This window comes from Danio aesculapii, chromosome 13 (genome assembly GCF_903798145.1).
Source record: "Danio aesculapii chromosome 13, fDanAes4.1, whole genome shotgun sequence".
NCBI lineage: Eukaryota > Metazoa > Chordata > Actinopteri > Cypriniformes > Danionidae > Danio > Danio aesculapii.
In genome coordinates this window covers 29,498,364-29,513,675 of record NC_079447.1, presented here as the reverse complement: position 1 = coordinate 29,513,675, position 15,312 = coordinate 29,498,364, and the positions used below count along the sequence as shown (strand labels likewise).

The window sequence follows — 15,312 nt, the reverse complement described above, 5'->3', positions numbered from 1 at the left end:
GTTTCATAGCAGAGAAGGTACCAAAACGAACATTTTAGATACTAATTTGTAACTTTAAATCACAAACGCTTCCTTTTGAAAAGCTTTCACTCCAGCTTTTCTACTTTTATTTTTGAGGGTGCAGAAGAGATGCCATCAGCAGTTTGCAGAACAAAACAAAACGTGGTTTTGCTCAAACAAAGGAATACATAAGTTATATTTAGAGAAGTCTATCAAAGTGACGCAACTTTTTCTAGAAGTGCATGTACTGTTTACTACATGTGTAGTTAGTTAAATATTTATATTCGGTAACTGTAGTTGGTGTCTAAAAAGAGTTCATGATCAACTCTCAATTACCATCAAACTACAAAATGATAGCTGGCAGCATAAGTGGCAGGTTTAATGACAGCCAAAAATGCCAAATCAATATCCAAGCAGTCTTTTGATGTGCAACAAAGAAGAATGACACTGTTAACAATAGATTGTGCTATTTTTGTCGACGCTGCACATGCTTATGATGTTTCAGGTGAGGGACAAAGGCAAACTGGCATCAAAGAAAGATGGAGAAGTGTATGGAATCTGCTTCTTTTTCACCGTCTTTTTTGCTCAGACCTCCCCTCAGGTGATGCTTTTAACACCATGTATTCCCCGTGGTAAAGTGTGGCATTCCACTTCAGCTAACATCGGCAAGAGCAGAAATGCATAATACATGGATTTAAAGGTGAGAGCCAGCACCATCCAACACCTAACTCGAAGCTCTGGAGACAAACACTGTGGAGGAGCAATGGTAAAACATACAGCAAGACTCCAGCTAGGGGTCCAGTTTATGTTGTGAAAAACAAGATAAATTTCACAGGTTTAACATATTGCCTGTGGATAGCATAACTAAGACCAAATAACAACATGCATGGCACACTGACACAACACTTACTTGGCTTGCAGCAAACTGTGGGGTTTTTCATAAAATATAAGTAAAATAAAGATGCTCTACACATATTCAGCTACGTAATACATTTAACTGACAAAAAAAATTAGAATAATTTTACATTTACATAAACTTAAGTTTTTAGTCTTTCAACAAAATGCTTAGATTAAAAAAATTGAATGTAAAGAATGTAATCACTTCATTTAAGATTACAATCAGAAACTGCAGATATTAATCTAGTTTTGCCATTGCTCAATTTCTTTAGTTTTTTAAAATAATTTAAGACAATGTTACAGCTTTTCAAAGTGCCTGGAGGCACACCATGAGCAGATTTACCGAGTCAATGCACAAGCATAGCAGCTTAATTTTACCGACAAACTAAATCCAGCAATATTGTTGTTTATGAAACAGGGGAATAACTTTGTAATTCTAAACCTTTTATACAGTCACAGCAGAGTGTGATCAGGCTAGCTTGGTTCCTAGAGCTAACGATCACACTGGTGTGATTAGAAAGTTCAGTACATCATTGATCAGCTGTTAAATTGAAATCTGCACTCTTTTAATGGCTGGGGCAAAGTCAGAGTGAAAAGACACTTCCATGTAGTTCAGGACAAGTGGATGAATTGACGTGCTGTTATCCACCAGCTCTAATCTCCACTGCAGTGCATGGGGCTGCGGAGTGTCACGTCATAAATTAGATGCTTCACCATAATTAAATAAAAGTGATGCGTTCTAAATAACTTTTGAAAAGGGTCTGCTGATTTATTTAAAACGCACGGGTGAAAGGGTTATATTAACTTTGGCTAAGCATGATCAGCTTTCCCCCACACCAAAAAGCACACTTTTTTGGGACTCGTTCTCTGCCAAATCCTGTCTAGCACTGTTGCGGGGTGATAGGAACATACTCGTGCTTGTCACACGGATGCTTTTCTGGGAGAATTGCCCATTAAAGAATTTCTGCTCTTGGTTACGTAATCAAGAGCCAGGCTCGAAAAGAAAGGGGAAAAATGTGAAACTAGTTATGACCCGAAGCTAAGCTTTTTGGAAAAGGAATACTCCAAATTACATACAAATATTTTTTTGTAATTTTCCCATGATTGAGCATGAGAGTTCACCTCTTTACTTGTGTAAAAAAACACAATGCATGGAATATCTTTAAAACACCCCTTTAAATAAGAAACCTTTTTTAACAGAACTAAAATATGCAATTATTGTAAGGACTATAAAGAAATATAATTCTTTTATCCTCGGGAAAGAAACAGCTATTCTAGATTTCTGGTTTGACGATTGTTAATTTGAAAGTTATGATATATTAAATGTGTATACAACAATAATTTTCTAAGTATTGTATTCTTTAGTTCTAATCTTTTCAAATTAAAAAGTATGGGTGTGACACAGTTTAGATTTTTGTTAATTTGAGATAGATTATTTAAGAAATTGAATCAATTTGAAAGATTTGATGATTGTGGAATGAGCAGTTCAGGTTTTAAAAAGTCTCTCTTAAATAAAATAAGGTAGGAGACTTCTGTAATACAGCTAGAAGATGGATCAGGCACAAAATGACATTATTCTGACTGCATTATTATGCTAGCCGCTAAACAGTATTAATCTAACAGCAAACAAATAACTGCAGCGTAAGACTACAGGTTTAGATGATTTTCAAGTATTAAGTAGCATAAAAAGCAACGAGTTTAAAAATCGCAGCTTGCACGCTATGCATGAACTCTCCATTTTCTCTACATGCTTCTTCCACTGTTTGAACTGTGAACCAAGCATGCAATCCTTTAATCTGCACTTCCAGAGGTAGGAATCCCGCTGTGATGGTGAGCTCTGTGTTCTAACAGTAGTTCTCCCTCTAGACTGGAGTCTCGCCCTTTTGACTGTAATGTCACTTTGTCAATAGACAGGTTGACGTTCTGCATTTTAATCACCCGACTGCTCAGGCTTTTCACATTTTCTGAGCTTTTTAATTATCCAGCGCACTGGGTTGGCTCTGCGAGAGGAGCGAGGGCCACGTGCTGTGAGAGCTCCTGGGGTGAACATCAAGCTGTTGCTTCACACACCCACAGGTCTAAGACTCCGAACACTGAGAGTGTATAAGGACACTGCTTGGGGTCTCCAATGAAATTATGAATTTAATTGGATTGGAAATGTGCTACCCTTGGGCTGGCATGTCGGACTGCATTAGGCAGCCATCAGCCATTTCCCTCAACTGCACGATGGGTGGCAGTGGATGAGCCTTGTGAAAGGGGAAAGATAGAAAAAAAGAAAAGAAAAAAAAAACACACCTAACCAGCTAGCATTTTTCAAATAGGTAAGAATGATTTTCGTTCACTTTAAAATGCTATATTTTCTGGAATAAGAGCTGTTTTTTATTATCTGAAATGTGCTGCAAGGTATATTACAGTGACTTATATGATGTAATTAACATCAAGTGTGAACACATCTGGATTGATGTGACAGAGAGACTTGATTTTTCTCATACAGTATCACTTTTAGTTGTGCTTTAAATATATTTCTTTAAATTAGGGATGCTCCGATCAGGATTTTTGCAGCCAATACATAGTACGGATACCTTGTCATGGTGATCGGCTGATACCAAGTTCCGATTCCAATCCTTGAAGCTTTATAATGCATAAAGCACAATTTACCTCTAAGTATGATGCTTAAATAGAGAGCTCTACTTGCATTAGAGAATCAATGAAGGATGTTGCATATAATCCCTTAAACATGTCTCTTATAGCCATTTAGATATGAACATGTCATGGACAGAGGCAGCATTAGAGAACATAATAGATAGCACAGATAAAAAATAAATTGGTAAAAAAAATTTTTTACTAACAATGCAATTTGGAAACATTGCAATTGATGAAAGAAGAATTCAATGTCTCAATCAAGAAAATGTTTGGAGCGCATATTTGATGCATAAGAAGTTAAAATGCACACCTACAGTATGAATCAATTATTTACTAATGAAATACAAAGGAAATATTTCTATAAACTACTGTTTATGGCAATAAGCAAATTACAAGAAGTTATATTATTTAATATTCATGTTAAAAAATATAATTTTAAGATTTTTAAAAATGTATCTAATATTTCCAGCCAGGTTTTAGTGAACTTGCAATACTGTCAAAAACACAGAACTTTCGGTTGTTATATGTAAAAGGCCTAAATACATGTAGTAGCTAGTATATGTATAACCCTGGTGCGCACGTGCATCTTCCTCTGCTTGTAAAAGCATAAACAAACATCAGTTTATGAGATCAGCGAGTACTCATCGAGTCATTAAATGTGATTATCGGCCGTTACCGATCTCCGGCCGATCGATCGAAGCATCCCTAAGTTTAAACATCAATTAATTATAATTTCAATATTAATGTTTTTTTTATTTCCTTTTTCTGTTCTGAGATTGACTTGTCTCTGAGATTATACACTTACAGTATTTACATGAAAACGAGAACATAATGGGTTTGATGGTCATGTTATGCCATTTCCATGTATTGAACTCCTACATTTCAGGTATGCCAAAGCATATCCAGATTCTCATTCTATGGCACCTTTAAGTTTTAAAATGTGAGCTTCTGACTGTTATGAATGCAGTTAACATCATATGCCAAGGCTGTGGACTAAATAATATTGCTGTAATTAATGTTCACTTTCTTGCACCTATTGCTTCGCCTTTAAGACCTCAATGTATCATCAGGAACCAAAGGTATTACTTTTGTTTTGCCTGTAATATTTTTGGAGTTCCATACTGTTCCTTGCAAAAAAAGCTCTACTGGGGGAAAAAAAGGCACCAAAATCTTGGATTGGCATTAGAGAGTAAATCTTAATAGCAAAACTTAATCAACACCATGTTCAGCAACTATTATTAATAAATATAATTATTTTATCAATTTTACATAATATAATTATATTAATTTCTGTTTTAATATCCCTCTATAAAAATAGTAAAATAATAACAGATAATTAAAAAGGCAACTATGATGAAAATAATATATTGTAAGCCGTTTAGGCAGGACTGTGTTTAGGTATAGTGTGTCCACAGTCATTTTGGAGTGATAGAAACACAATTAGTCTTTTTTTTTTTTTTTTTTTCCTGGCGTTAAAATAGGATCCAAATCCCTCCCATTTTAAGGCCGACCGCAACGTGACGTAGTAGTGCGGTTTCCCTGCCCACCGAATTGATTGACAGACGCATATTTACACGTCTCCATAGTAACACGCATAATCATATCAACAAGACAGGACCTGCGCTAAGCAACTGGGATTAAAAGATCTGTTGAGCTTGCTGTGATCATCATCAAATGTGATCAAGAATGAGTTTTACACATTTTAAACGTTTTTAAAACAGTGCATGTTTGTAATGAATTACAGCGATTTTACAGTCTTTTTCACCACAGCCGCATGTCAGTACAATTATAAAAGAAGATGATTCAATCCCAGTTTGTGGACGTTAAATCAGGTTTATTTTGTACATTAACATAATGGATATCCAAACAGCAGTGTATTAATGTATATCCCTTCGTATTTGCCGAGCAAAGAAAAAAAAAACAGAGCAAAGATAAACACGCGTACTGTAAGTGTGTGTGTGAGTGTGTGTGTGTGTGTCAACTTTGTAATGACATTGTGTGCGACTCATTGCACAAATGCTTCAATTAACTCCACAACACATACATCAAATAATTATTAGGAAAGTTGTTACTGTAGTATTTCTCACAAACGTTACATAAGATCTGCTTCCTTTATGTCTGTCACTGTGCTGTTTAGTGGGAACGGTGGGTGGGGAGAAAATGCAGACTTAGGCAACAAAAACAGCTACATAGTGTTCAAAGCAGAAAAATACAGTATTCTGAAAGGTACAATAAATAATTTGATGGCTGTTTTGAGCCGAAACTTTACAGACATATCATGGAGACACAAAAAATATATCTTAAATCTCGAAAAAGAGATCAAATAGATGGCCTTTAAACATTTCTATTATATTTGTTTTGAACTATTTATAGCTGCCTTCAGTCATATCAGCTAAACCGTAAAAGTAAAACTAGAAGCAATATATATATATATATATATATTCCCTTTTAAGAGCCTTTTAACGTTGAACATAACAGCCTTATTAAAACCAGCCTGTTAATTACATTAGCACGGAAGGATTATAACTTCATGAGAACATTACAGCGAGGCTGGTCCATCTCATTTCACTGCCTGGCCCATTACAGCTACTTTAATGTGTATGGGGGAGAAAGTAAGCTGAAATGACTTTTAAGTGTACTTTAAAGAACGCATCAAATCACTGGATACAGCAAAGGTCAAGGTAATCAACACAGAGAGCTGAAGCTGTCATTACACTGGAGAATCCAGAACGTTATTTCTTTTAGTCATTAATATTCCAGAAGTACAGCAGATTCATTAATATTCCAAAAGTACTGCAGGATGGTGCTTTCAGGGATGCCTTGTTAAAAATGAATCACACCATTTTTCTATCATTATTATTATACAATCGTATCATTTTAATTGTCAAGCTAATGTCCTTTCAGCTCATTATTTGGTAGACATTGTTTGGTCTGTGGCTACGTAGAGGTGAATTGATGCAAATCATTTTAATGGATGTCAAGCTAAACACACACGCACACACACACAAAAGCCCTTTACACTCTAACTGACACTTCGCTTAAAACAGACCCATCTTTACCCAGTGGCCACCTCTCAGTCTTTTCACATTGTGCTGAGTTTGCTCAAGTGTGTGTTTTAGTTGTTGGACAAACCTGATTGATCCCACTAGGGGCGATTTTATAGGACTGCAACTTCTGTTTCAACAGTTCAGGGTCGCTGTGGCGGAATGGACACCCTGTGAGAAAGAAAGCAGAGAGGAGGAGAAAATGGAGTCAAAATCACCAAAAATATGGATGCACTGAAATAAAGATTCTAGGACACAACTGGAAATTCTCAAAGTACTTGACCGAAACCGAAAAAAATGTTTTGCACTAATTATTCATTATCATTTTAAATAATGTAGTTTTGTAAGACTTTTTAATTTGAGTCAACCACTTGTATGTTTTGAAATCAATATCATCTAAGCCAATAAAACAAACACATTTTAAACACAGTGTCAAATAGGGGAGAGGAGTTATTTTACAAGAGCTATTGCAAACAGCAGAGACAAGTTCAGTATACTACCTAGTAATGTCCTTTCAGCTTGTTATTTATATGACATGAGCTTTTCTGGTGACCTTGTGTACTTTATGCATTGATAAGTATCCACGTTAATGAAAGAAATATCCACAAAGAGAAATATCGCGCTATTTGTGACCACAACGTGCGTGATACGCTTCTCTTGTTATTTGATCGATGTGGCAACAAACCTCTCCACGTCTGGTGTGAAAGAAGTTTCACTTTGGACAGTGACTACAGCTAGAGGGAGAGTGAAACTAGCGCATTGAACACTGTTGGGCAGTGCAGCACAGCATAACCTTTTTTTTTCCTGCTCATTTTTTCTCTTTTAGCCATTTTCAGGCCTTTAATTTTCAGCAGCTGAAAATTCAGTGCATATCTAATCACAAATGTACCAAACTAGAGTACAGTAAACCCACATACAAACTAGAGTACAGACCCACATGTCTTTTTGTGCCTTTGCAGGTCACTACAGGAAGGGGTGCTACTTGTGGAGTCGTTTCAAAACAAAAGTGAGCGACTACACATAAGTGTCCGTTTACTTGTGGAAGCTGGACATTTTTGAATAACTGTAAAAATACACACAACTGCTTAAATATTTGGGATCTTAAACTTGTAATGTTTTAATTTAAGAATTTTTAGAAAGAAGGTTAAATAAGACTTTTTTACTTGATCAAAACGCATTACAGGATAGGATTACAATAAAAATTGCACTGCTTTATATTTTAATAAATCTTCAAATGTAATTTATTATTGAATTTATAAATCAATTTTCCAGTCTTTACAGTCACATGATCCTTTAGCAAGCATTCTACAGTAACTAGCTGATTTGGTGCTCAAGAAAAAATTACTTTTATCAATGTTTTCAATAGTTAAGGTACTTTAATTTGAATAGAGTATTAGAATAGTACATTAAAAAACTATTTGAACATTATAAATGTTATAAACATTATAACTTGAATTGAATTTGACATCTGATCCACTCAAGGCATTCTTGTTAGCATTTATTCATAGAACAAGTTAAAATACAAATTGATTTAAAGGTGTAGTGTGTAAGTTTGACACCCAGTGGTTGAACAAGGTATTGCACTCAGGCTCAAAACACACTCAAGTGCAGGTTGCCTGATTGACGATATCAACAGGACTGTGCCTGACTATAAGGCTGATTTAAGTCGTGTTCTAAATAAAAGCTGTATGTGATAGAAGGATTACTTTCCATATTAAAAGGAGTTTTTGTTCAAACCAACACCTTGAATTGACATATTAGAAACAGCTTCTATTTCTTGCAGCTAAACAACAGAAAACAATGACAATAATCACCTCAGATACACCTCATGTGCTTTATTTAGTGTTAAATACTAATAATGTGAGTCTGAATGCCATTTTACATGACATTTATTGCCATACTACTGAAAGTAGGAGCAGATAATTTAACGTTACCTCAGATATAGAAAATAAAATAAATTGATTTGAACCATTTGATATTGAACTTTAGAACTGTGACTTCAAACAAGCCAACAAATATCAGTGGTTCAGCATGGACATTTAATCATGTTAAAGTCATGTTTGATATGTATTAATAAAGTTATAAACCAGCAACGCAGTGGCGCAGTAGGTAGTGCTGTCGCCTTACAGCAATAAGGTCGCTGGTTCGAACCTCGGCTGGGTCAGTTGGCGTTTCTGTGTGGAGTTTGCATGTTCTCCCTGCGTTTGCGTGGGTTTCCTCCGGGTGCTCCGGTTTCCTCCACAGTCCAAAGACATGTGGTACAGGTGAATTGGGTAGGCTAAATTGTCCGTAGTGTATGAGTGTGAATGAGTGTGTATGGTTGTTTCCCAGAAATGGGTTGCAGCTGGAAGGGCATCCGCTGTGTAAAAATGTGCTGGATAAGTTGGCGGTTCATTCTGCTGTGGCGACCCCGAATTAATAAAGTGACTAAGCCGAAAAGAAAATTAATGAATGAAAATTATAAACCTTACCATTTTGTTAGAGTGCAGTGAGTGCACTATTTCTGTGCATCTGAATGTCTGTATTTAAATTTTTGTCATGTTTCATCAGGAAATGTTCCTTAAGCATGACATTTTTGTTTATTCTTAAAACAGACATTGAAGTCTCCAGTTCTACAAACAAATGTTGGCTCTACATTATCGGGAGAACATTTTAGTTTAAAACAAAGTGGAAGTGATGTAAAGCCTTGTCAGTATACTAAATCTACACATAAGGCAGTAATGTTCTTCAACCTTTGACATACTCACTCTCTCTTACCTTTAATGATGCTCTCTTTTCGAATGGATTTTGCCCATTACATGCATGGCGAAAAGCAGGTGTTATCAATTAGCCAGCCTGGACTTGGGAATTTTTTTTTCTAACTAATTTAAGACCACCTGCGTGCTAAGCAGTCTTTTAATTCTCTTCGCTACAGAACTAAACATGGGCCTCGGGGGAATGGATTGCATTGAAAACCTACAGTCTGACTCAGTATGACTCACCATGGTAGTCGCCTTGGCTGGGTGGGTTTGACAAAATCACCTTCATGCAACTGTAGGGGGTGTAGTCAGTGCGCTTGCCTTCCTTCCCAAACATGTGGCGGATGCTGTAGGCATATGCTTTATCAAACTGCAGAGCAAGACAAAGATAAGAGAGAGAAAGAGATGGTGAGTTTGAGAGAGAGGACAGTAAAGCGTGCAAGAACAGGGGTAGGAATGGTGGGGAGGTTGTGGGTAAAACGAAGGCATTGTCGTACATCAAGTGGGTTGTGGCAGGGCGTTTTCCGCTATGAAATATAGAGCTATTAGCAGGGACCTGCTGTAGCGGTGTCGCCAAACCGCAGACAGCTGTGACTGGATTATGGATAATGTGGCTGCTCTCTGTCTCTCTCCCCTCCCCCGTCTCAGTTTCACTCTCCACACACAAATCTCATGTCTCTGAGGCATCGGCATCAAACCGAATTAAAAAAATTAACACATGCGAGCTGCAACCCCAAGGAAAATAAAAACAGTCTGAACACTCAAACTCTATGCAAATAAGTGAATTGCACATTTTTGCATTAAGGTCTAAATCTATATATAAAATTAGATTTTTTACTCGTTATTTTTAAAAATAAGAATTTACAAAGCGGTTTCATTACTTGTTTTATGGGATTCATTTTAACATACTCTAAAAACTACTAGATATGATGCAATCAGGATTTTTGCAGCTGACAAAGAGAACCAATTCCTTGTCAAAGCGATCAGCCTATACCAAGTACTGATTTCTTATCAAGGTGATCAGCCAATAGCGTACAGATTCTGATGCTTCAAGCTTATATAACTGTGCTATTGCATACGAGACACAAGATGAGGCGAATATTTCACTCGTGTTATAACCGTTAAAAACAATGGATGCAACAAAGACCACCGCTTGCACGAGTCGCACACCTTTTAGTGCGTCTTTTAGATGTTGAAAGTGCAGCAATCGCCCACACCCAAAAGGTTTAGAGAGTACCAACTGAAATGTGGTTATGGGTCCATATTTATTTTCAACTGATTGATCGGAGCATCTGTAAATAAGACATCACTTACAGATCAAGTCAAATAAAATGGAACTATAGGTAAATGAAGTACAAGCATTTAGAGAAATGACCTTCTCTAACTAACAGGTTGTAGACGCTGAATGACTTGGTAAATGCAATGCTGTGACATGTTTACAAGCTGATTTGAAGCATTTGTGCAGTTGAAACACTGATGAATAAATTTCATTACATGACTTATTCATGTTTATTTACTGCCATTGACCTTATTCTTCACGTAAAAGCAGGCACAGCCATCTGCTTAAGGCGTGACATATCATTGACGTAAGGAATACTGTTTCCGGGTCCAAGCCACTAGTCATTTGAATTGAGAAAATATTCGTTTATGACCACTTTTTAGTCAGATCACACATTAAAGTGAATACACAACAGTCTCTGGACATGCTGTAAAAACAAAGTGGTATCACAAATACCAAAACGTTAACAGTTTATAAAAAATAATCACTTTCTGGCCATCTGATATCAGCCATGGACATAACGTTGAATTCAGAATTATTAGCCCTCCTTTGAATGTTTTTTCATTCTTAAATATTTCACAAATGATGTTTAACAGAGCAAGGAAATTTTCACAGTATGTCTGATAATATTTTTTCTTCTGGAAAAAAGTCTTATTTGTTTTATTTCGGCTAGAATAAAAGCAGTTTTTAATTTTTTTAAAACATTTTAAGGTCAAAATGATTAGCCTCTTTAAGCTACATATATATATTTTTTCGATAGTCTACAGAACAAACCATCGTTAAACAATAACTTACCTAATTACCCTAACCTGTCTAGTTAACCTAGTTACGCCTTTAAATGTCACTTTAAGCTGTATAGAAGTGTCTTGAAATTTTTTTAGAAATTGTTGTTAGAAATGAGTTATTAAAACTATTATGTTTAGAAATGTGTTGAAAAAAAACCCCTCTCCGATAAACAAAGATTGGGGAAAAAAAATAAACAGGGGAGCTAATAATTCTTTTAAAAGGCAGGTTATGGTAATTAGGCAAGTTATTGTCTAACGATGGTTTGTTCTGTAGACTATTGAAAAAATATATAGCTTAAAGGGGCTAATCATTTTGTCCCAGAAGAAAAAATATTATTAGACATACTGTGAAAATTGCTCTGCTTTGTTAAACATCATTTGGGAAATATTTAAAAAAGAAGAAAAAATTCAAAGGGGGGCAAATAATTCTGACTTCAACTGTAATATGGTAAATAAGATATCATATAAGTCGCAAAAAAACAAATAAAAAATAAAAATCACAAAATAATTTCATGAAAAACTAGGGGGTCTGAATGTCTTGCTACAACAGAGAGCAAATAATACAATGTTTGAAAATTTGTTTGAATTTCCTGATAAAGTAGACTAAGGATGTAAGATCAGACATTATACAATGCTGTTTCAGTTAATAAACAATAATTCACTTGACATTATCAAACAAAACTGTAGAACATAAGGTGCATGTACTCCAATAGTGTAAAACCAGATGTCAAACATGTTCTCCATGATCATCTTGAGTGTCGATGAAAACCATCTGTCCATCAGTGCAGAATCACACGATCAACGTCCAAAATGTCCCTAATTTGATCGATGACCAATAAAGCAAACTTCATTTTCGAATTTAAATGTAATTTTGAAACCCAAATATTGAATGTGATTTTTTTTGTTTGCACATGGCCTCAGTATTACATGAAAAGCTAAATAAATAAAAGTACACGAGGGTCATCTCACGTTGGCTATTATCATACAAATTAAAAGTGACGTGAATTCTCCTTCGAGCATTACCGGCTCTTATTTATGCTTTGCGCAGCTGTTTTTCTGTGCGAGAGCCGCTGCATGCGTACATCACCATCCACCATGAGAAATATGGCGTATGCTTAGGAAACCATTACACCGTTTGCATTTGATGAGGGTCAGTGCATTCAATCTCAGGCTTGAACTCAATACACCAATCATGTACACTCTGATAACTATCCGAAAGGGTAACCTAGCCTCCTGAGCTGGTTATTCCTCAGATTAGAGAGGAAAAATAGGAAGATGAGGGGGGAGAACAAAGAGAAGAAGTAATAATTATCCTCAGCACTCAGATGCCATTAATACCGTAATAAAACCTGTGAACTTGACAAGGTGACTATCCACAAGACTCCAATTAAACAGGTCATAAAATCAACTTACTCAATCACAAAGTAATGACTGAAGGGTCTATAGATTCAGACAGCCTCTCCAGTTTTAATATCATATATCTCTATGCCACAACTCTTCTTGTGATCTACGTTCCTTTTTAGCCTGTGAATTTTGTCCTGGCTGACTGAGATTTCCATCCAGGTTTACATTTCAATCTCTCTACAGCCTGAGCCATGCTTGATCTGCTCTGAATGCGAGCCCCAAATCTAATCTGCTTTTATGGAGCGGAAATAGTAATAGCAAATGACCTATTCATATCTTTTGCACTTTTAAAAAAATACACGTGAATCGCAGTTGGAAATCCGCTTTGCTTGCATAATGTGACATTTCTGAGTTAAATAGGATATTCAACGTGAAAAAAAATGCAAAAAGAGACTTGATTTTATCTGTCGGGAAGAGTTTTGGATGGTTGGAAAAGAGTCTGTTACACTATCAGAAATACGCACAAAAAATGATCTGTCATTTGCAGGGTGATCTTAAATGACATACTGTAATGGTATTAATAACCCTATATAGATGAAAATTAGTACCTTTAGTAGAAAAATGATGTACCCGTTAAAATGATATTGAGCTGCACGTCTAGAGCGGAAGACAGAGAGTCCAGCACTAATTATTCAAATATATACAACAGATATTTACCCCATAAAATGAAGTGCATGGATTGTATTTTGTGTAACATAATCTTGACTTCTCAGTTTGTGAAGTTGGAGTGAACTGTGGAGCCAGCAATATCTCATGAACATGGAGTCATTCAAAAGTCAAGATCTGAATTTTTGCTGAATACATTCAACTTCAGTTGGTTTTTCACCAGACCCTGCCATATTTCCCCAAAACACTTGGAGTATACAGTATATGTGGCATAGGGTAATCCCTTGTTTTGCTTTTTTTTTTTTAAGGCCACCTATTTTACCCCTTTTACAAGATGTAAGATAAGCCTTTGGTGTCGCCAGAATGTGTCTGTAAAGTTTTAACTCAAAATACCCATCAGATTAACGATTATATCCTCCGTAATTTGCCCATTTTTGTGTCTGAACACATTGTAATTGTTTTTGTAGCTTGTTGCTTTAATGCAAATGAGCTGCTTTTCCCCGCCCACCGTTCCCACGTGCGTGTCTGATTCTCATTATGCGTTACATCAGATAAACTGCACAGTGACAGAGACAGACACGGATGAAGCTGAAATACAGCTCATTAGTCATAAATACCAAGTAAGTTTATTCCATGTATTTGTGGTGGAGTTTATTCAAGCCTTTCTGAAATGATGAGTCTCACACAAATGCTGTTTGCAGTACACACACAAATGCATATCAGCGTTTACTGACACCATGCGGCTGTGGTGATTATAGCGGTTAAGAATTACATAGCAATTTTACATCTTTTTTTTTTTACAAACATTCTCTGTTTTAAAAATGTTTTAAACTTAAAAATCAGAGAGTTGGAACAGATATTTGAATCCCAGTGTATTTGCAAAAAAAGTTCTGTGGACATGTGTATACATGTTTTTATAGAAACAGGGTGCCTGTCAATCAATTCAGTGGGCAGGGAAAACCACACTCCTACGTGAGGTTGCAGTGGGCCTCAAAATCACTGGGATTTGGGTCATTTTAATTTAATTTGGGCCTATTTTGCTGGGTTTATCACTACGAATATGACAGTGGACACCCATACACACAGTTCTGTCCAAACAGCATACAAAGGTTGATTTTCATCATAGGTGCCCTTTAAAGGTTAAGGAGACACCTTGGAGTACTTTAAAAAAATTAACAAATTTGTGTGTGTTGAGCATAGGTTAAGACAACATTAGCACATGTCAGTTTTAATTGTGGGGAAAAACTGGATAGTGCTGAGCTTTTGTCAGCTAATTTTGTCGGGAGAGCTGTACGAGAATTGGAAAACGGCGGACTTTGTCTTTTATCAGTCGAGTTTGTTACCATTCAGAAACATCGCCTTTCTGTGCTGCTGTGTTCGCCTATGTTTAAAATCCTCCAGATTATCGGCAGGGGCTAATGGTGGGAATAGACAGGGAAAGAGACCTGCTGCACTGCTATCCACTGTGTCTGCATTCACACCTGGGGATTGAGTGGTTAGGTGTATATGAAATTACAAATAACATATGTAGCATGACATTAAATTACTTACTGTTTATTTCTCTGCATTTTAATTTTGTAAACCATAAAATTATGGTTCTCATGGTTTGTGTCTTATTTTGTGAGCCAACTAATAACAATTGTTCGCTCCTCTCTTTCTCCCCTGCTCTGTCGGCCATGCCCACTCTGGCTACTCACTATGCCCACTATGGCTACTCCTCCCCCTGCTTGCAGTGATCCATGCCCATGTTGGAGCCTTTTTTTTTTTAATATTCTGAGGTAGACTTTAACCAAAAGAGGGGGGTTTCATGACCCTTTAAAGCTAACTTCATAGCTCCTTGCCATAATATGGATGAGAATGGCATGGTAAACATCATTTTGTGGTCCAAAAAGGGAATATGGGCATAATTAAAGCAG

General features: G+C 36.3%; 1 protein-coding gene across 1 annotated transcript in view; it reads right to left on the bottom strand.

The window, feature by feature from the left end:
- prim2 (DNA primase subunit 2) overlaps positions 1 to 15,312 on the bottom strand; it is a 159,461-nt gene that overhangs the window by 14,229 nt on the left and 129,920 nt on the right. The window contains exons 14-15 of the mRNA XM_056471464.1: positions 9,566 to 9,692; positions 6,673 to 6,755 (exon numbers count right to left, since the gene is read on the bottom strand). Of these exons, the coding sequence (XP_056327439.1) occupies positions 6,673 to 6,755; positions 9,566 to 9,692 (210 nt within the window). The remainder of the gene's footprint in view (positions 1 to 6,672; positions 6,756 to 9,565; positions 9,693 to 15,312) is intronic.